The 20628-nt window shown below is 55.3% G+C and overlaps 7 protein-coding genes across 7 annotated transcripts; 3 read left to right on the top strand and 4 right to left on the bottom strand.

The window, feature by feature from the left end:
* Positions 1-456: 456 nt before the first annotated feature.
* Positions 457-1488, bottom strand: B0I36DRAFT_331464 (uncharacterized protein). The gene has a single exon (XM_046154983.1). It carries the CDS (start codon positions 1431-1433, stop codon positions 756-758), a length of 678 nt encoding a protein of 225 aa, XP_046008006.1. The 5' UTR covers positions 1434-1488; the 3' UTR covers positions 457-755.
* A 768-nt stretch (positions 1489-2256) lies between these two features.
* B0I36DRAFT_434186 (necrosis inducing) lies at positions 2257-3455 on the bottom strand (the record flags this gene model as incomplete). The annotated part of the gene is made up of 1 exon (XM_046162687.1): positions 2257-3455. The coding sequence occupies one exon, from the start codon at positions 3453-3455 to the stop codon at positions 2619-2621; it is 837 nt and encodes a 278-aa protein (XP_046008005.1). The 3' UTR covers positions 2257-2618.
* A 2752-nt stretch (positions 3456-6207) lies between these two features.
* Positions 6208-6995, top strand: B0I36DRAFT_250867 (uncharacterized protein; the record flags this gene model as incomplete). Its single annotated transcript, XM_046150570.1, has 3 exons — positions 6208-6322; positions 6391-6758; positions 6831-6995. Coding segments are annotated over 3 exons (648 nt in total), but the record flags the coding sequence as incomplete, so codon positions are not given.
* A 3994-nt stretch (positions 6996-10989) lies between these two features.
* B0I36DRAFT_331459 (ferritin-like domain-containing protein) lies at positions 10990-12374 on the top strand. Its single transcript, XM_046154982.1, has 4 exons — positions 10990-11157; positions 11231-11416; positions 11507-11907; positions 11978-12374. Exons 1-4 carry the CDS (start codon positions 11052-11054, stop codon positions 12197-12199), a joined length of 915 nt encoding a protein of 304 aa, XP_046008003.1. The 5' UTR covers positions 10990-11051; the 3' UTR covers positions 12200-12374.
* Positions 12375-13094: 720 nt separating this feature from the next.
* On the bottom strand, positions 13095-13415 carry B0I36DRAFT_366400 (uncharacterized protein; the record flags this gene model as incomplete). The annotated part of the gene is made up of 1 exon (XM_046159296.1): positions 13095-13415. One exon carries the CDS (start codon positions 13413-13415, stop codon positions 13095-13097), a length of 321 nt encoding a protein of 106 aa, XP_046008002.1.
* Positions 13416-13998: 583 nt separating this feature from the next.
* B0I36DRAFT_295066 (uncharacterized protein) lies at positions 13999-16549 on the bottom strand. Its single transcript, XM_046151838.1, has 2 exons — positions 16308-16549; positions 13999-16229 (listed from the first exon to the last, which is right to left on the bottom strand). Exons 1-2 carry the CDS (start codon positions 16399-16401, stop codon positions 14341-14343), a joined length of 1983 nt encoding a protein of 660 aa, XP_046008001.1. The 5' UTR covers positions 16402-16549; the 3' UTR covers positions 13999-14340.
* A 1416-nt stretch (positions 16550-17965) lies between these two features.
* B0I36DRAFT_387023 (uncharacterized protein) lies at positions 17966-19625 on the top strand. Its single transcript, XM_046161135.1, has 4 exons — positions 17966-18302; positions 18363-18461; positions 18531-19350; positions 19422-19625. Exons 1-4 carry the CDS (start codon positions 18083-18085, stop codon positions 19525-19527), a joined length of 1245 nt encoding a protein of 414 aa, XP_046008000.1. The 5' UTR covers positions 17966-18082; the 3' UTR covers positions 19528-19625.
* The last annotated feature ends 1003 nt before the right edge of the window (positions 19626-20628 follow it).

Genomic DNA, 20628 nt, shown 5'->3' with positions numbered 1-20628 from the left:
CGTCGGCAGAGCGCCGGTCTTCCTATCACCACGCAGGGCCACGCAAACCCCTTGCTTATCCTTGTCCATATCGAAGTCATCAGCAGATTTCTCCACAGCGTCCTTATTACCCGTCGGGTGTAAGTCCGGTCCCATCGTTATCACAGTCCCCTGTGCACGCTACTACGTCAGTGATGTGTGAGCACTGTACCCTGACATGTCGGAATTGATACAGTAGGCTAGCGCCTATATTCACTCGTGTTATTACCATTAGCCCGTCCTATTGCTTAGAATTGCGCACACGGGCGACCGATTCGCTATTGATCGCGCGTCTAGTTTCCCAAGTCACAATGCCTGCCTGTGGAAACAACAAGGTGGGGGCATGGCATGGCAATGCACACAGTCGACGCTAGGGTAACATGGCAGGGCGTCGTGCTGGTGCCTTGCATCAACAGTATACTGTCATCGTGAGCGTCACAGGTAGCTTCGGGGAGTGTTGAGAGTTGACTAGGCCTCAAGTACTGTCTGGAGTCATTCCATATCAGACCTCCCACACAGTTCTAAAATGTTTCACACGACATTCTCTCTAGGCTTCACGTTCCCGCCAGCGAGAACACAACCCTCTGCTCCACCACCTGGCACCAATCCTCCTGGCTTCCACGTTCCATGCAGTCCTAATCAGAAACAGAGGTCTACAACAGACCGGGCCAGCCAACCCGAAGCTGTGGGCGCCACATCCATCGACTCGACCATAGAGGAAGAATGTACCCACAGCTCTAAGCAACAGAGTCGGCCTTGGGGGGCGACCGCTCGCCCCTCTCGAGATCCAGGGCAGCGACTGCTGCAACTTGATCGACCTGCAGCGCTCGCGGTGTGGGGATGTCTCGGTACTCCTCGTGCGGGAGCACAGTGTTGGCCTCGTCGGAGCCGAGCCGGATCCTGCCAAGGTCCCTGTCCTCGAGCCTCGCCTCCATCCAGCCAGTGGCTTGATAGCCGTACCCCAGGACTGCCTCGACCACGAAGAAGATCCAGAAGGTGAGGACCGACCAGGTAGCAATGACGCGGCCATGTCCATGTGTCCAGGGGTCCACGAGGAACGTGATATAGATGTACAGGCCCATGCCGGTCAGCCCGACGATGAGACTGGATAGGAAGTTGCGTGTCACGGTGGACAGAATAGCCAGCAGGATCAAGCTCAGGAGGACCAGGAACGTCATGGTGACGGTATGCTTGGGGTTGCCGCCGCGATACCCATAGGAGTTACGATCGTAGAGGGCGTGCAGGTTGATGGCTACCGAGAATATAAACGCGATCGAGACCGCAAGGAGGATGCTCACCCGGCTGCGGCCAGTCAGCCGAGCGTTGGCGGCCTTACTGAAGAGCTGACGGGGGTTCATCACGAGTGATTCGCTAGCGCCGAGGCTCGGGGTGGTCGTTGTGACTTGACTGGCCATTGTGATTTGACTTGACTTGCGCAAGCACGAAGGATGTGATGGTAAAAAAAAAAAAGGACTGGTTCGAGGTGCCTGGAGAAGGTTCTGGTTCTGGGCTAGAATCAGAGGACCTCTGCGATTTATCAACTAGTTGAAAACTGCACATTCGGGTCCTTATCTGAGACACGGTCAGGCTGTACGGGGCGACAGAGATATCAGAACCACGCAGGAAGCATTGGCGCCCGTTGGCAGGGGTGATCCAAGGCAGACACAAACGCACCAACCAGCTTTCCCGCGACGAAACCTATTGACCTGGTTTGTTGCAAACCTGACGCCATGTCAGACGATACGACAGCCTCTATTGGTCCTGGTCTGGTGCGGGATCCACAAAACCTATCCAGGCGTCCAGGCAGCACTATTTGGGAGCTGTCCCTGGACGAATCAGGAAAGCACTCCTTCTCATCTTGGTGGTGTCTGATACTGGGTGGTGTTTGATACTAGGTGCGGGGAGACTTGTTCTTATGGTCCGCGCAGGCAGACGAGTAAACAAACCAACACTCAGCACTAAAACATGCATGGTTGTCGGCTCGAGGCGACTGTGCATCTCGAGCAGATCCAGACATGCGGGCTTGTGCAATTTTTCTCAGCAGGATCTTCACCGTCCCTTGTGTCCAGCCAACCTGGGCGCACTGACGCTATGCGTGAAATTGGGAAGCCAGACAGGACATCAGAGTCAAAAGTATGGTAGCGAGCCTGTACAGCATAACCGGACAAGGGTTACTTTCTTCTCACACACAAGGCCGCAAAAGCGACGAGTCGCTTAGACGATTGACTGTTTTAGCACCGTTAAATTTTGCTCAGCGCGTACCTCGTCTCGTCCCCGTGTCCCCTTTTCTCTACTGATGTGCGCAATCACAGCTCCCTTGTGGCGCAGCCACGATTTCGCGACTCTGCCGTGTTCAGCTTTGACTCCTGTCTCAACAACATCAAGCCACACTTAGGTAATGTGCCAGGCCCATGAGTGCCGCCAAGAAGGACCCTAGTCTGGGCTGCGCGGCCCGTGGTGTGGCTCAAGCTTATGGTGGAACCCGAAGCGCAATGAGGGCCAGACCATGGCGGCCTTGTTTGTGGCACTAAGCTGCAAACAATCCCCTGTAGTCGGGTCGTCACGCAAGTGTGAAGACGTACGTCAAGGTGAGCCAATATCTACACCTTGACGCAAGTACCATATGTTGCCATCAATGAAGAACAAGCAAAGTCTTGGGTGACATCGAAGCCGCTCTTCTTGACTTCATCTGGCATCGCATTGGTCAAGCATCCACCAAAAGCGCTGTCCTTTAAGCACAGATAGGCATCTCCGAAGACATTTCCCTGGATGCTGTTCTTCACATTGTCGCTGGGGAACCCCAGCCAGCCGACCAAATTCGCCTTGATCCAGGCCTTCCAGTGGTTCTCCGGCGGCTCGTCATTGTTAGACGCAAATCGGATGTTGTGAGTCGTCACGCTGTCGAGGTGGTAGACCATCTTGGCATGATAGCCGTTCTCCTCCTGGTATCGCACGTTGCTGGTGTGTTTCGTCTCGTAACCCTTGTGCTGCGATGCGGAGACGTATACGATCAGAGGGTACCCGTTTTTGTCGCGATTTCCGTTGTACTTGGTCCAGACGACCACGTGTTCCCAGTCATAACGGTGACCAGCAAATGGACCAATATCCTTCTCGAAGTAATACGCGTAGTAGTGCGCGCACCATCCTTTATTGCAGCGAGATCGAACATAGACGTTTTGATGATTGAGGCGGCTTTCGTCGCGGCAACCAGAAGTCGCAGTACCGGGCAACGGCAGGCCCTTGTCGGTTCGCCCAGAAGCATCCACCGCCACTGCGTTGTAGCACGAGTCTTTGTCGAAATCCATGGCAGGTTGAAAATAATTTTCTGCGGGGGTGTTCTTTCGGGGTAGCGGGTCCAGGGGGCCGGTATTAAGTGTTCCATCTCTGGACCCCAGAGCGGAGACAGCAAACGTCAAAAAAAGAGTCCATGACCTCATTGTGAATGATAGGAAACCTCCCTAAAATCGGGAAACAGTAATGGTAGTAGAGAGTTTGAAGATCGAATGATTGGGTGATGAGGATGAAGTCTAGAGGTAAATGGAAAAGAAAACATCGGTAGATAGAGCGCTTTATACAACTTCACGGTGATGAAAGTTGGAGTTTCTACTAATGAGTCTGGAGTTTGGGGGCCGAATATTGGAGGATGTGATCAATCTTTGATAATAGTAAGATACGCCTCTGTCTGACGTGATATAAATCTTATAGCCTATCAAGTCCCTCTACTAACACTGAGATACACCTGCGTCTTATGCGGTTCTTTGCTGGCTGGCGTCAGCCAGACTTTAACGTTGGTGAAGCTTATAACCAGAATTGGAATTCACCGAACGCCAGCAGCACCAGCCGCAATTCAGGATTACATGACGACGCTGACCGAGCTCGACCTCTTGCTGGCCGATCTGTCAAACTAGAACGAGGTCAATACAGCCCGCGCGAAGCTTGTCATGTCGGTATGGCAGCAGCAATGTCGATAGTGCCGAGCGGTCGTGCGAGGTGAAAGGTTCATCGTGAAGCTGGGATGGTTGTCTTCAGTACTGCTGGGGCGGGGTTAAAGCCAGGAGCCGACCCCACCTCTCGGGTAGGCAGGATCATAAAACCTTCCATGCAAATGCAAAGTCCGTAAGCATAGAAACCGTCGCAATCCTGAACAAAGCGCAATTCTTTATGCGAAATAAAAGAGAAAAATAGAGGGCCTGAAGCAATAACAGAACAAAAAAAGAAAATGATAAGACAAGTGTCATGGAGCACAAGAACCAAGTCTAAGGAGTTGAGTCTGATCTGGCACGCATGTTCACATCACATAACCGGGCGCTGATCTGTGCAGCATACACGCTTGAGAAATGATCCGAAAACTACATCTCGAGTGTGCGTAGACTGATCTGCCTCCGGTTCCTCCTGAAGAAGGTCGAACAGAACGTAGCTCTTAGGGACTGAACGGTTCCGGCTGACACCTAGGGCGGCCTCTTGTCTACATGAGGCCAATCATGGTTTCAGATACCTGAGGTGCTAGCCTAGTGATCGGATGACGCCTTTCCATGCCCGTTTCGGTATGCGCCCAGGCCAATTAGATTTGCCGAAAGACCTCGTCCTGTTCAAACGCGCCTTGAAACCTCCTGGACCAAGTTTTGCTGTCGCCAGTTCGGGATCTGTCCATTTTTGCGAGCTGTGATACCCAGGCAGAACGATCCGTCGACTCTCGGCCATGAATGGAAAGCGAGCAGAGATAATGCTTTTGCTTGTTGGCACATCTAGCTCAAGACATGCACATTTCACTCTTTTTGGTCAATCGACCAGCTTGATGTGGTGGAAAGTCGCATGAGGATGGGAGTGAACAAAGAGCCTAGTTGAATGATCTGACTCTTGCACCAATGTAGAGAGCGACGAGCAGTAGTAGCCGCGGTCGTGATCCTGCATGCACCCTCCTGGGATGCAGCTGTACTCTCGCGCGTAAATGTTGTGCCTTCCACGAGGCGCTGGCACCATCTGCGACGAGCAAGGGTGTGACCGGGGCTATAAGGCAATCAAATATTGTCTCACCGGCTGTGGAACACTTCGAATTTCGGCATGCGCGCGAGCCAATCCTTTGGCGCGTTCTGCGGAACGTCCGATCTACACGCGGACGGTTTAGTCACCAGAAGCTTACTGAAACCGGATTCGATTGCGCCCCTGAGAAAGGCGTGATGCCTGTAGAGGAGCCAGCCCCGAAAGGAGCTGCAGGCCTCATGGGTGCTCTGTCGTAAGCCAAGCCGTCAAAATTGACGGGATGAAACGGCGACGGACGCGGTGTGACATTCCAGGTGAAGCTTCGTCCCTGCTTGGGTGTTCTGTGACCTGGGCCACCCTTGCTAGCTCCAAGGACAAGCTTTTTGACCCCAGATTTCTGCGCCGAGCAATTCGGGTGGATGAGGCGAGACCCCACCAGCCGGCAAAGACCAGATTGAGTGCGGCTGCTTTGCGGCTCGTCGCCGCTGGCGATCTCCATGGCTGCCAAGACTTATTTCCGCTCTAGAGTATAGTCTGAAGAGTATGCATCTTCCAATACTGACTGATTGGCATATATCTCTTCCGTGTACTGCCCTTGAAAGCCGTGCCTTTCTCATTTCCCTCTTTCTGTCCTGCCAGGGGTGCCGCACCATCGGGACCCATGCCAAGCCGCGTCACCCCAGGAGTCGGTCCACTCCTGGCCGCGGCCCCTGGCGAGAGCTCAACTTGCAAACATGAGACAAGGCAAGACCGCCACATGGGCAGATGTTCTGGACCTCTGTGCCCTGTTCCTGTGAACCCTTGGATCAACATGCCCGGGACGGCAGCGTCCCGCCGGTTAAGTCGGCATACAACGAGATCACGGCCGCGTGGCGGGAGCTTGGAGAGCTGCCCCTGGGCCGAGCCACAGTAGCCGAGCCCCATCCCCAGGTTGTTTCTTGGGCCAGGCACAACGGACGCCGGACAAGAGACGAGTGAGGCTATAAAGCTGACGCTGAAGCCGCACGGCTTTTTGCTCCCATTCCTTTGACCGGCAGCAGCTCGTCATCAAAGACACCACTGTCTCTTGCTCACTTTCTTTTCGCCTCCTAGCTCTGGCAGCTAGCCATTCTTTGATTTTGAAGTTTTCATTCTTTATCCGACAGCCTTTCCTTGGTGGTTTTGTGTCAATCCTTTAGGACACGAACCTGAGCAAAGACCATCGTCATCATGGTCAACTTGACCCTTCTCTCTACCGTACTGGCTGCTGGTCAGCTAGTATCCGGCCATGCCGCCATCACCCAGGCTACAGGTGATCTCGGCGGTGCCGGCTCAGCTCTAGGCAGTGAGTCACTCCAGTTGATGTTTTCACGCATCACAACATCTCACGGGCTAACACATAAACCTGCACAGTCATCGCCGACACACCGCGCGATGGTACAGGCCGCAAACCCTTCCAACAAGACGCCACCGCCTTCCGGGGTCAAGCCGCCGACGTGTGCGGCAGGACCCTGGCCGGTGGTGACAACGACATCGAGAAAGGCACGGCTGCGATCCTCGCCGCCAATGCCGCGGCCGGCAACTCGACACAGCTCCCGCAGGTCAGCGCGGGCGGCAAGCTCACAATGACGCTGCACCAAGTCAACGCCGATGGGGCAGGCGCATACACCTGCATGATTGACGCGACGGGCACGGGCGCGAAGTGGGTGCCGATCACCGTCAGCACCAACGTCGACGGTAGCGCGAGGGGAGTCAACCAAAAGGGCTCCAAGACGGATAACGTGAGTTGCGGGTCTTCCTGGGCGGATCTCTTCACAGCAACACCTTGATACTGACCATTGTATTTGAACCAGGTTCTCGTGGCCGATATCCCAGCCGGACAGACCTGTACTGGTACGGTGGCGGGCCAGTCCAACGTGTGCATGGTCCGATGCCAGAACCCGGCCCGCGCTGGGCCCTTTGGCGGCTGCGTGCCTGTACAGCTTGCCAATGGTTCCGGCGCGGCGGCTGCTTCTTCCGCTGCGTCTGCTGCCCCGGCTTCTTCTGCCTCTAGCCCAGCCACTAAGCGGGACACTGCCGCCATCCAGGAGGCTGCCGAGGACGACGAGGATGAGGACGAGCTCGAGACCGAGGAGCTCGAGGGGCGCGCTAAGACGAAGAAGAACAAGAAGAAGAAGGGCAAGAAGGGAAAGAAGGGCAAGAAGGGAAAGAAGGGCAAGGGAAAGAAGAAGGGCAAGAAGGCCAAGGCTGCGACCACCACCGCTGCTGCTGCTGCTTCTGCCGCCCCTGCCGCCACGGAAGCTGCCGCTGCTACCACAGCTGGCGCCGTCACTGCTCGTGATACCCCCGACGTCGAGGAGCATGAGGCCGACGAGGGCGAGGATCTCGACATCGAGGACGCCACAGAGCTCGAGACTCGTGCCAAGAGGAACAAGAAGGGCAAGAAGAAGGGCAAGAAAGGCAAGAAGGGCAAGGGAAAGAAGAAGGGCAAGAAGGCCAAGGCCACGGCTACCACCACTGCTGCTGCTGCTGCTCCTGCCGCTGCCACTTCTGCCGCTCCCGCCAATGCTGCAACCGCTGCTACCGCTGCTACCGCCGGCACTGTTGCTGCTCGCGATGCCTCTGATGATGTCGAAGAAGTCGACGAGGAGGACGAGGTTGAAGGACTCGAGACTCGCGCGAAGAAGGGGAAGAAGGGCAAGGGTAAAATGAAGGGCAAGAAGGCAAAGGGCAAGGCCGCCAAGGCCAAGCCCGCTGCCGCTACCTCTGCTGCCACCGACGCAGCGGCTGCACCTGCCGCCACTGCCGCTACTGGCTCGACCGCTGACACTGCCGGTACCGGTGCTGTCGCTGCTCGCGACGTCGAGGACGCGGAAGAGAGCTCCCTGGACTTCGTTGACGCTGACGAGGTTGACACGGAAGATGACGTCGAGGAGCTCGAGACTCGGGCTAAAAAGGGCAAGAAGAAGGGAAAGAAGGGGAAGAAGGGCAAAGGCAAGAAGGGCAAGGGTAAGAAGAAGGGCAAGAAGGCGAAGGGCAAGGCTGCCAAGGCTCAGCCCGCGGCTGCCAACCCTGCTGCCGCTACCTCTGCCGCCTCTAACGCTGCTGCTGCTCCTGCTGCGGCGAACACGGCTGGTGCCGCTGCTGGCGCTGTCGCCGCTCGCGACACTTCTGCGATCGACGAGCAGGACAACGACAACGAGGAGGATCTCGAAATCGACGACACCGAAGAGCTCGAGACCCGCGCCAAGAAGAACAAGAAGGGCAAGAAGAAGGGAAAGAAGGGGAAGAAGGGCAAAGGCAAGAAGGGCAAGGGTAAGAAGAAGGGCAAGAAGGCGAAGGGCAAGGCTGCCAAGGCTCAGCCCGCGGCTGCCAACCCTGCTGCCGCTACCTCTGCCGCCTCTAACGCTGCTGCTGCTCCTGCTGCGGCGAACACGGCTGGTGCCGCTGCTGGCGCTGTCGCCGCTCGCGACACTTCTGCGATCGACGAGCAGGACAACGACAACGAGGAGGATCTCGAAATCGACGACACCGAAGAGCTCGAGACCCGCGCCAAGAAGAACAAGAAGGGCAAGAAGAAGGGGAAGAAGGGAAAGAAAGGCAAGAAGGGCAAGGGCAAGAAGGGCAAAGGAAAGAAGGCCAAGGCTGGTGCTGCCAAGACCACAACCACCGCCGCGGCTGCTGCTCAGACCTCTGCTCCTCCCGCTGCCACCCCAACCACTCTCATCACTCGCGTCTCCTCGGCTGCTGCGGCCGCAGCCACGGACGTGTCGAGCACCGGCGCGGCAGCAACTGGATCCAGCAACACAAATGTTGGTTCTGCCGGTACTGATTCGTCCAGCACTGGGACTGGATCTGGATCGACGGTGAAGCGTGCCGCCGAACCTCTGGAGGACGATGAAGAGGATGAGGAAGAGGAAGATGAGGGGCTGGAGACCCGTGACGTCGAGGAAAATGAGGAGGAGGAGGAGGAGGAGGAAGATGGGGAAGATGAAGAGTGATTCTTCTCACGCTTTCAGTGCCTCAGAGATCACTTTTCAAATTGCCTAGCTTCACCATTCTCGCCACGCATCCATTGTGGGTGACACTTGTACCTATTTACTGCATAATATCTCCTCTAGTCTTTTGTACTCGCGCTCGAATAATAGTATCTCTCGGCTCGCGCTTGGCCTTGGCTTTGCACCCACACGTGCCGATGTCTGCGTTCGAAGCTTATCGCGCTTGGCCTTGTCTGAGTTTCCTCTCTCAAGTCCATGGCAACGACCTTTGTACCATCTGGCTACAGAAATCTAGATGAGGAGTAATGAATAGGAGGGCGACTCGATTGATGAGACAACAACAATTTGCCGATGTTTTGGTTATTAGCCCAACCCGCAGGTGGGTGTGGGGCTCAATAATGAACCACTAATGGACTCCGCGCGCGACTTGCAGAATGTATGATTCTTGCATGGCCGCCAACCTTGGTTCAAGGCGTACCAATTCTACTTGCCCCCCACAACGCTTTTCGTATTAGTAAACCGTAATATAGTGATCCCTGCATAAAGATCTGAGGAGAGCTGAGGGGGGCGTCTAGGTACTGCTTAGAGGCCTCGACTGTGGCTGTGGCTAAAAAGGCTTGTGCTTCATAAGCAGTGGGCGTGCGGAAAGCCTCAGGAAGCACCCGACGATTTCGGCAGATGGTGTTCCCGGGACAGTTGATGTGCCTGACGGAGTACGCCTTGCTAGTGGGCCAAGATGGCGCAATCAGGCACAGCCATGGTGACTGATGAGGATGAGGCGAACATCACGCGTCCATCGGTCGAAGCGTAAGCCGGCGATATTGGGGGCTGTTCGATCGTGTACGCAGAACTGTGCCTGAATTTGTCTGTCTGCACGCGCAGGAGGGGGTCGCCCGAGCTGTTATCCTAGGGGTCCCCTCATTCCGGGTGCGATGTTGTCTAGCGTCCAGCAAAGATGGACAACGAGCCCCAGGGCTAGTGATGCAAGACCACCATAATACGACGCAATGCGACAAGGACACGGTGGGCACACCCGCGTTGTGCACGCACAACGGCCGGGGCCATCGCCGTGGGGCAGATTAGGGTCAGACATGTAGGCGGCACAAGATTGCCGTGCTCGGCGGCATGCTAGTCTATACGTGCGGCCGCACAGGATCCAAAGGTGGTGTCAACAATGCGGCCAGCGAGGGATGGGTGAAGTCTCGTGGGCGAAGCAGGCATTTACAGGGGTGGATAGTGTCGTCATGATTACCAAGGGCCCAATCTAGCCCCCGATATGTCCTCTTGTCTCTCCCTGCGCGGCATACAAAGGTCACGCTGCGGAGCTGAGCAGCCTCAAACACGCACGTGCATCTGCTCATGACAAATAGTCGAGGCCTTCCCGTATCGAGACAATCAAACTGGCCGCCTCTGCTCTCCAGGGTGGCAACAATCAGCCTCATGGATCACCGTTGAACTCTACTCCTTCTTGACCTTACCATAGTAGAACATAGGAGTGGGGTAGGTGCCCTTTACTGAGATCGCCCTAGAGGAGGTCCAAGGCGGCAAGTGCCGCCCGGATGTGAGTCCTCCGGGGCTAGGGAAAATGTCACCAGTCGGCGCTAGTGCAGCCCAACGACCACGCTCCTGGCATCATAGACAGATACATGCCAACGATCAGGGGAAATCCTCCGCCCCGGATGGAGCCGAAATGCTCGGAGTGTCAATCTCCCTTCCTCTAGTGTGCTGTGAAAGTTCATCGCTGCTATTGTCCACATCTCGGAACCCATCGTAGCCGTGCTAGCGGCATGCACCCCAGAACTTCATCACGGCGTAGTCAAGGTTTTGGTCTCATTTCCACATCTGCGGAATGTCCTCGAGACTGTCGCGCTTCAGTCATCTGCCGGCAACGACCGGGTAGCGTAAACATTGCCATGGCTTGCGTTATGATTTGCGCCAAGCCGCCGTCCATAGCTAAATTGTTATATAACTGCTCGAGGACGCCTTTGGCAGACAGTGGTAGATCGTGTGTTAACCTGTAATCTCTGTGCTACTCTGATCTACTCTGATTATTCGCCCTCCAAACACAACTTCATCATGCACTACCTTCAGACAGGTTTGAGCCTCGCGCTCGTGGGAGCAGCCGCCGCCGTTCCCCTCAGCTCAAGGGGATATGCGAGTCCATCCAAGGGTCCATCTGATGGTATGCACACCCCCGCCCTGGCAACGGAGATAGGCACAAACGCATACACGTGCTAATCACTCTTCCTTTGCAGCGGACATCTTGAACTACGCTCTGACTCTTGAGCACCTTGAGGATGTGTTCTACCGTGACGGACTTGCCAAGTTCTCTGAGAAGGACTTTGCCGATGCCGGGTACGATGCTGTCGTCTACAAGAACATCCAGACCGTCAGCTCCGACGAAGCAACGCACGTCTCTTTCCTCACGACCGCTCTGCAAGGTAAATAGATCCCCTACCACACCGGCGTCCCTGACTAGCCGTGTCTTGAGAAACAACTTTACTAACAAATACGGCCCTCTCCTCGTACAGCTGCCGGCGCGACCCCTGTCAAGGCCTGCACATACAACTTTGCTTACACCGACGTCAAGACCTTCCTCGCGACCGCTTCGGTCCTCGAGGGTGTCGGTGTGTCTGCCTACCTCGGTGCGGCTGCCGACATCATGAGCAAGGACTACCTCACCGCGGCCGGCTCGATCCTGACGGTTGAGGCGCGCCACAGCTCCTACATCCGTGCCAAGATCAATGAGGTCCCCTTCCCCCAGCCGTTCGACGCGCCCTTGACCCTCGACGAGGTCTACTCCCTCGCCTCGCAGTTCATCGTGTCCTGCCCGCCCGAGAACCCCAAGCTGCCCGTCAAGGCGTTCCCCAAGCTCACGCTGGAGACCAAGCCGCCGATCAAGACCGGCGACACCGTCACCGTTCTAACTCCCGTAAGTTGAAACAATCGCCATCTTCTTCAAAAGCATTATCCTGTTCAAGGCTGACTAGACGTCGCAACAGGGTTACAAGATTGAGACCCACGGCGAGAAGCTCTACGCCGCCTTCATCGCCGTCACCGGCCCGACCTTTGTCGAGGCCAAGCCCGTCAACGGCGGCTACTCCTTTGTCATCCCCAAGGGCTTCGCCGGCCAGACCTACGTCGTCCTGACAGGTTGCGACAAGGAGGTCACCGACGACACTGTTGTCGCTGGCCCTGCCATCATCGAGATTGCCTCGTACTAATTACGGGCTACAAGCAGAGATGTCGGAAATGCCATGGTGGATTCACTTCTTTGTAGAAATTAAGCCGACATCAATACTCTCTTATTCTTAACATTTAATTATAATCACTATCTCTACCCACACATCTGGCCACTGACACGGGTCATGACGGATATGCTTCAACCTCACATGGTGATTGCTGGGGTCATTACCGTGAATTGTGAAGTACGAAAGTCACTGCCGAGGCGAGGAAGGACGATCAGGCTGTCCCTGGTGCTTATCACTTGTGGTGAAACAGCCATGTCAAGACTGAAAAGTCTGACTCTGTGCCCCTCTTTCCTGAGGTAGCGAAGTCTTTGGGGACTCGAGTCGAAAAGCTGCCGGAAGTGGCATTATTTCCTACAGAGCAGCAATCATAGAATGCGATGTCAAGGCATCCAAGAGTATATTGACCCTGGCAGTTATTGTATCAGTGCTAGAGAATGTCGACGGATAGCAGTGGAGCAGCCAGGCAGGTGACGATGGCGAAAATTTTGAAGAGCAATTTCTTTTAAATCGAATGGGCGGGTTTCTCAGAGACTGCAGGTTTGTAAGATCTTGACACCCAAGAAGAGCGTATGAAAACGATAGGCTTAGCGACATTTAAGGTATGCTTTACTGCTTCTCAGAATGCCAGCTTCGCCGATTCTTTTTATTCCATCGAGACAGTTGAGTGGGGAAGACGAAATGGCTATCGGATGCAATTTTCGCATGATTGCGCGATTCCATTCAATCACAGGTGAAGAACCAAGCACGCCAAAGCGGATAGGCACGTAGACTCTTAGCAGCACAGACACAAACATGGCCTATTAGCCTTCCAAACGCTGATATTACTGTCCGAGTATCCAATAAATTGCTTTTGACCATATCCTCGTGCTTACAGGATGTCGTAGGCGGCGCCACGATATTGGACCGTACTGAAACACACCTCCGTGCGGCCGTTGCTAATCCATTCGCCGGCGGGGTCTCCTTGGCAGGCTCTCTTGGATCCTTGGACTCTGACTTTCTTATTTGACGGGACGTTGGTGACGCGGAAGCTGCCGGTAGTGGATACTGCGAGGCATGTTTGGGGAGGCGCATCCTGTGACCCGTTGCCGATTTCGCTGCCACTGCAGCCGGTGCCCCGGTAGAAGCGGACTTTGATGGCAAAGGCGGTAGGAGCCATGCAGGCCAGGATGGCGTATGTTTCGAAGAGCATGTTTTCGATTTGATAGGAAGATTTGCTCCAGAGACTGATTTGGCAGGGAATAGAATGTGCAATGGAGTGTGCAATGGTCTGTTAAGAAATTGAGGTGGTGATGATGAGGAGAGAGAAGACTGGAGCAGTCGATATGCGATATATCTATACTTATACTCGCTGAGAAGATTTTCGCATTACCCACGAATTGATCAAACATCCTTCCTCCTTGGAATTGACAGGTGTGCAAAAGGGCTGGACCGTGAGCAGAGCTAAGACGATCCCGAATCCTTCACGGAGAAGCGGCCAGTCAGCCCAACGGTGGCTCACTTCTTTAGTGAGAGAAAGTGTCTCTAGTGTCTCGCTTTACATTCTCAGAAGGATTGAAGTGTTTGATACTGCATCTGAAAGGGCAAGGGACCTCAGCCGCCATCCAATCTGTGGCCACAATAACTGATAAGTGATGTAATACATGAGTCCTTCTCTAGCTTCCCTGGACAAAACTCATGGTGGGTCGACCAGTCAGGAATCCTGCGGACCGATCCTCCAGCCCCAGTTTGCGGCACAATCGGCATGTACCACGCACACATCCAGCAAAACTAAACCAGCTCATTGGAGGCGGAATCAATGTTCCGCGGCTGAAATGTAATTTGGTCGATCCTTCTTATCTAATTCTATGGATAGCAATGAAATGAAACAAATATGAAGGAAGTCGCTCATTAATGTGCAATAGTGCCCGGAACGCGTATATGTAAGCGGCATGGGTACACTTAGCCCGCCCATGCTGTCCCCCCACAATTATACATGCCAAGCTCAGCGGCATCACCCGGAAGACGGGAGAGGCGCAGAAACGCACATGCGCTAGGGTCAGAGTCGATTGGCGACCGCGGTATTAGCTTCTAAAGATTGAAGTCATCAAACGGATCCGACGTGTGTACATCAGGCCTTACAGCCTGCACAACCGTCCATTCTGCGTCGGCCATCCATCAATCTGGTCCCGAACGGTCCAGTCCTCACTCCCCACAGCCGTCGGCGCATAAAACACACCGAAAGGATCATAGCGCTGCTTCAGCTGATACAGCTTGTCGTACTTGGTACCATAGAACGCCTGCTGGAAGTTGGGCTCCATGATATCCGCCTCGGACATGTACGCGCCGGCACCGGGGCTCACGTCGCGCCACTTCTGCATGACGTCGTTGGTCAGCCTCTTGGACTGGGCCGCGATGACGTCCGGCGAGGACCCCTCGGGCCATATGACACCGCAGATGGCATGCAAGACTGTGTTGCGCCACGCCGGGTTGACGGCGTTGTCTGGGAACCCGGCCGTGGGGGCCGCGGCGATGTTGAAGCCGAGCATGACGACGCCGCTCTCGACCGTCTGGCGGAGGACGGAGAAGGTGGCGTTGGACTTGGCGGCGTCGAGCCAGTTGGCCTTGGGGAAAAGACGCGAGGCCGTCTTGAGGGTGGCGGAACCGACGCTCTCGAGGGGGAAGTGGTTCTCCCATGCGGGCTTGAAGCTGGTGTATTCAAAGTATTGCGGGGTGGCAGCGATGCCGAGCGCAGAGAGCTTATCGAACATGGGCTTCAGGAGCGCCTCGAGGTCCTGCTTGGACATGTTGGGCGCGACGAAGGGGGCCATGGCGAAGAGGAAGGCGCCGGGGCCGATCCCCACGAGCTGGAAGTACGAGTAGGTGCCCTTGTCGGTGAAGCGGACGAACTCGTCGTAGTAGGCACGCACGCCGCTCCAGAATGCCTCGGCGGACACGGTGGGCGATGTGGTGAACTGCCAGGTGGCGATGGTGACGGGCATCTTGGGGTATACCTTGAGGACCACAGAGGTGACGACGCCAAAGGTGCTTCCGCCGCCGCCGCGGAGAGCCCAGAAGAGGTCCTTGTTGTAACTGTCCGAGGCAGTGACAAAGCGGCCGTCAGGGGTCACGACTTCCATCGAGAGGACATGGTCGGCTGCCATGCCGTAAATGGAGGAAAGGGGAGAGTGGCCGCCGCCAGCAAGGTAGCCGCCCATGACGCCGACACTCTTGCCCTCGCCTCCGACTGCGGTGACGCCCTGCTTTTCGGCGGCCTCGTACATCTCAAAGGCCTGCACACCGGCACCCAGCTTGAACGCAGGGCCGTTATACGTTCCGGAGCGGTAGTTGCGGAAGAACTGGATGTCCTTCAGGTTGTGTGTCCAGAGCGACAGGGCACCGGCGCCGGCGGACTTGCCGTTGAAGTCGTGGCCCGTGTTCTTGACGACCAGGCGCAGATTGGCATTGCGCGCAAAGTTGATGGCCAGCTGGATCTGGTACACGCTCCTGACCTCGATCGCGTAGCTGGGGTATGCGCCGAGCCGGCAAGAGTCTGACGGAGTAGTGGTGGGCATGCAGGTGAGCCCCTGGTACAGCGGCCACATGACGCTCGTGGGGTCGTCGGCGTGCATGAAACTGTTGTTGGCCCAGTTGGCGCTGATGTAGCTGCATTTGCCGGCATCGTAGTTGTTCCAGTTGGTATAGCAGGGTGAGGCTAACGGGGTGGTCTGGATGAGGGCGCCGCCAAGCAGGAGGTTGAAGACCTTCCAGACGAGGTTTGGGGGATAGAGAACATCGCCGGGCATGGACTTGCAGCTGCCGGAGTCGCGCTTGCTGGCGCCGTCAGTGCTGCTGCTGCCATTGTCGAAGGAGAACAGATCAATCGAGGTGAGGTTCAGCGCGGTCAGATTGGCGATGACATTGTCGGTGAGCTGGGCGGCCTCGGAGGTGAAGAGGTCGGCCGGGGCAGCGCTGGAGTCTTTGGAGACTGGCTGCGCCGCTGGTGCGACAGTGGTCTCGTTGGCGTCTGGACATAGTGGTGGTGAGTTAACGCCGTGATCATGCATCTGTGAATATCTCGTCATTCATCAGCAGTGCGACGTACCCAATGTGGCGTTGTTCTGGCCATCGGTGATTGTCTGGCCAAGGACAAGTCCGACGAGCGGCAGCACCGCAAGGAGGGCGACGGGGAAGCGCATCTTGGTCAGGTGAGCGATACACCAGAGTGCGACTTTAGCAGAAAGGATAATTATCAGAGGCTGCCTTGAAGCTGAAGGATCGGCAGGACCAAAGAGGTAATTAGCATCCTCGTTGCGTCTTTTATGACCAAGAGGGTGTGGATGAGGGCCAAGGAATTGCTCTTCAGCTTGCAGAGGTCTACCCTGCCCCTGCACTGCTAGTTTTGGGAGGCTGTCCACGACTCCACGAGAGGTCGTCGCTTACGTCTTGAACTGCAGGCCACGTGCGGGTCTGCACGTGCATGAGTAACCGAGCATGTGCGGCTGAGATACTAGATTCGGATGCAATTCCATTTTATAGGACTCCTGGAGAGTGAACGTGGGAAAAGTTCGCCGTTCTTGGCTGAGAATGCCTGCCGGCCCGGTCCTCCCGGGGAGGACGTGATGTGGAACCGGCATTCGAACTCTGGAAAGGGGGCTTTGCGGCAAGGGTCTTTGGCCGGGGATTGTTCCGTGGTCCCCGCAGGTGGAGAGTAGCTCAGGTGTTTTACCAGGTAACAAGGTCTGCCCCGGCTCAAATTCCTTGTCATCAGTCAGGCAGGCCCCCTGTCTGCATACATGCGCACATATTAGCACCTCCCAAAAACAGTGGTTCGGATGAAGGTCGTGTTGGTTGGTTGCAAAACTTGAAAACGAGACAGGCATCTGGCCCTCGTAAGATGTATCAACTTGAGACCTTGGCACTTGGGTAAAGGACTCGAGAATGGTTGACATGTGAATGACCTGGTTTCGAACACGACGTGGACGAAATCCGAAGACCCCTTATGCAGAGAAGTTCTGTAGCGGCCTTGCGGATTCTGTAACGGTTTGGCGCGGTCAATAGCCACAAAGCAAGACGCCACTGAACTTGCGCTACTGCAGTCATTCGGGGTGTGCGTAAAGCACCGACAAAAAGGTTCCTTTGTGCCTGCCCGTTCGAACATTTATCCGGATTATTCATTGCAGGCCGGTACATCCGAATACAATATTTGTACGTATCTCCAACAACGCGACTGAGCAAACGCATTCTCCACCTGCACCATCGCCTGTACTCGGACCACCACAAATTATTAACCAATGTAATTCTGCTATACTGCATTGCATCGCTGCTGTATCGATTTGAGTACCGTGGCCGCTTCAGAAGGGTGCGTCGTTATGATGCAGCACAGCGTTGAGCTGACTGTCGCGTGGATGTTTAGACTTAGCGCGGTTGGATGACGAGGGACATGGTGCGACCCTGCACGATGTGTCGCGGTAGAATGCCATTTTAGATCTACGCCAAAAGGGGTCGCACATTTAAGTTTGGCGTCTGCAGAGTACACGGTACAATATACTATTTTGTCGGTGCTTTCCGCGCACCCTTAATGAGTCGCGTGGTGCCCCTGCATGCGAGACATCTCGGGAGTTGGTCAGACGAAAGCTCCTTCCCTGTCCACCCCTGTGGCCCAGAACCGAGAAACTGATCAGACGTGTACTGTATATCATTCCCCTCGACCACCCCCATGACCTTTGTGTTGTTCCTCACGGCGTGAGAGAGCGATCGACACTCTGCTGTCACAAATACCACGGCAGGGACGCCTGGCCCGATCACGCAACATATCGACGATAGCCGATCGACAAGCGATCGACCCAAGGATATCCAGAGAACAAGCTCGAAGCCAGCATGGCTGTCACTGACACCATGCCGATCATGATCAAAGAGGTCGTGCGGCGACAAGGGCCGCCGCCTCTCCCGCCACCGCCGGGTGGGTACACATACGACTGGCCAACATCACCGTTGCAGCAGTTTGGCTTTTTCATTATCTTCTTCTTTCCGGCACTCGCGACGGTTTTCTATGCACTGAGAGTGTACTCGAGGACGAGCAAGAAGCAGTTTGGACTGGGTGCGCCCCTACCCCATTCGAAAGCCGTGTGAAGGGTGTACTGACAACTGTGTCATCCAGATGATGCCCTCGTCGGCGCTGCGCTCGTCTTCTCATGGACGGAGACATCCTTCACCTACAACTTTATGAAATACAACTACGTCGGCATCCACGTCTGGGGTCGGTTCTTTTTAATCACTCGCGAAATCTCACGAATAACGATCACTAACACAGCAATCCCATGATTAGACATCCCACTCACCAACGATCCCAGACCCGGCTTGATCTATAACTTCGCCGTCCAAATTGCTTACAACCCCATCCTCGCCCTGGTCAAGACTTCGGTCCTGCTATTCCTCCTCAGACTAAGCGGCGTGCAAAGGCCGCTGGTCCGCTGGTCCATCCACGCCCTCAACGCCCTCAACATCGCCATGATGCTCGCCATATTCATCGTCGTCATCTTCCAGTGCAGCCCCGTCGCAGCCATCTACGACCCGGATGTCAAGGGCACCTGCATCGAACAGGGTCTCTTCTATGTTGTCACTGCCGGTCTCACCGTCCTGACTGACGTTCTCGTCCTCGCATTACCTTTCTGGATTTTCCTTGAGCTCAAGATCTCGCGCAAGAAGAAAATGGCCCTCATTGGCGTCTTCGGTCTCGGCGGCCTCGTTACAGCAGTCGGCGTCGCCCGTCTGCTCATCCTCTATCAGGGCTTCTTCACTGCCCCTTCCGCAGACCCGACCTACTCCATCGCCTTTACCTCCTCGGCCATTGAGACAAACCTCGCCATCATCACCGCCTCTGCGCCCATGCTGAGGCCCTTGCTCGTGCAGTGGTTTCCCAGAATGTTTGCTAGCACGAAAGGCACGAGCGCTGGTAATGGGTACAATGGCACAGGCAGCGGATACGCTAACCAGTCGACATTGAGGAGCAAACCGGGACACCGGAGCACGCCATATGGAGCTGGCGTGAGCGGGATTAGACTTCAGGATATTTCCAAGGCTAGGCACCACACGGAGATCAGGGGCGATAGTCCTACAGGGTCAGAGGAGGAGATAATGACGTACAAGTGAGTTCCCTATCTTTCCCTCTCGGCTTGTCCCGTCAACGGCAGATCTTACAGCTGACCATCGCGTGCAGCGGCATCATGCGCACGACGAATTACACGGTCACCATTGACAAAGATGGCCAGGAGTTCGCCCAGGCCCACGAAGACGCCGAACCAGCAAGGGCGAGTTACCAATGATAATCTCGAGCGTAGAATCGATAAACAGCGTTGGTGGCAAGAGATTCCACTAAGAAGCTCTGTCTCTGATGCACTTATGCATATGGGTTTCTCGGAAGTTCTATATATTTTTCAGGACCCCCCCCCCCCCCCCACACACACACACTCATTTTGAGCATATACCATAGATTATCAAGGCATGACAATACCGATGAGAAGACAGGAACCGTGCAAGCAAGAGGTGGATCTCATAGAACCGACTGTACACCTTCGTACAATGTTTTGATGACTCAGGAAGTGATTAAGACAGTCGCTGTACGAATAATACCTCGTTAAATTCTTATGACCTTCTCTTGACAATTTTAGCCTTCAGGGTCAGCTATGGTGAGTGCGATGGCTTCATACACTGGCGCAGCAGTCCAGCTCGGCTCGCTCATCCAAGTAGCGCTGGGTCTCACTACCGCAGGACACTCCTGGACTTTCACAGCGCCACCAAGCTGCCCAAAGATCCTCCGGATGCTTCATCTACAGCAGCATAGTCGGCAAGCACCTGAGAGCTTCCCGAACGTACATACCTGTTCCACTTAGACTGCGCTAGCATTGACGCCACTGGTATTACTATCGGGCCGGGTCGGCAAAGAGTGGCTAGGATGGCGATGAGGCCATTCAGAGCGAAAGTAATGCTTGGCCAGTGATCTTGCGGCGGATTCTCCTATTTGTCCAGCAGCACGACCTCCTCGTGGTCTTCTACCCAAATCATTCCGGGCAGGAATGGATCATTTCGTGTGGGCCGCTTTGCATTGTGCAAGCCCCAAATCTGATTGTGTTGTTGTTGACAAGGGGGTCGTTGCAGGGTCTCGAGGTCCCTTGTTCTGGGTAAAGCGGCGAGACGGATACACCAGCGGGTTCGGGAGATGACGTGAATGTAATCCAGGCCTCGGAAAATCTTGCTTTGTCCTGCGTTGAGAGGACCCCTCGCTTTCGCGTGCATGGCCTGATACCGAAGAGACATTTTTGCAGCATGCCCTAAGTACCTCACAGTCCCACTCCGTGCGCCTAGCCGCAAGATGGTACAGCAGAGCCTTATGACACTGATCGAACGCGGTGTGTACCAGCGAAGCT

Source organism: Microdochium trichocladiopsis, assembly GCF_020744255.1.
Source record: "Microdochium trichocladiopsis strain MPI-CAGE-CH-0230 chromosome Unknown B0I36scaffold_9, whole genome shotgun sequence".
NCBI lineage: Eukaryota > Fungi > Ascomycota > Sordariomycetes > Xylariales > Microdochiaceae > Microdochium > Microdochium trichocladiopsis.
The sequence above is the reverse complement of the archived record's forward strand: the minus strand, read 5'-3'. Positions and strand labels throughout refer to the sequence as shown.

Coding starts and splice junctions, on each gene's coding strand:
- B0I36DRAFT_331459 (XM_046154982.1), top strand. CDS start 11,052: ATGCACTACCTTCAGACAGGTTTGAGCCTCGCGCTCGTGGGAGCAGCC. Junction 11,417..11,506: donor CCTCACGACCGCTCTGCAAG/GTAAATAGATCC, acceptor CTCCTCGTACAG/CTGCCGGCGCGACCCCTGTC. Junction 11,908..11,977: donor CCGTCACCGTTCTAACTCCC/GTAAGTTGAAAC, acceptor ACGTCGCAACAG/GGTTACAAGATTGAGACCCA.
- B0I36DRAFT_331464 (XM_046154983.1), bottom strand. CDS start 1,433: ATGGCCAGTCAAGTCACAACGACCACCCCGAGCCTCGGCGCTAGCGAA.
- B0I36DRAFT_295066 (XM_046151838.1), bottom strand. CDS start 16,401: ATGCGCTTCCCCGTCGCCCTCCTTGCGGTGCTGCCGCTCGTCGGACTT. Junction 16,230..16,307: donor CCAGAACAACGCCACATTGG/GTACGTCGCACT, acceptor CACTATGTCCAG/ACGCCAACGAGACCACTGTC.
- B0I36DRAFT_387023 (XM_046161135.1), top strand. CDS start 18,083: ATGGCTGTCACTGACACCATGCCGATCATGATCAAAGAGGTCGTGCGG. Junction 18,462..18,530: donor CGTCGGCATCCACGTCTGGG/GTCGGTTCTTTT, acceptor TCCCATGATTAG/ACATCCCACTCACCAACGAT. Junction 19,351..19,421: donor GAGGAGATAATGACGTACAA/GTGAGTTCCCTA, acceptor CATCGCGTGCAG/CGGCATCATGCGCACGACGA.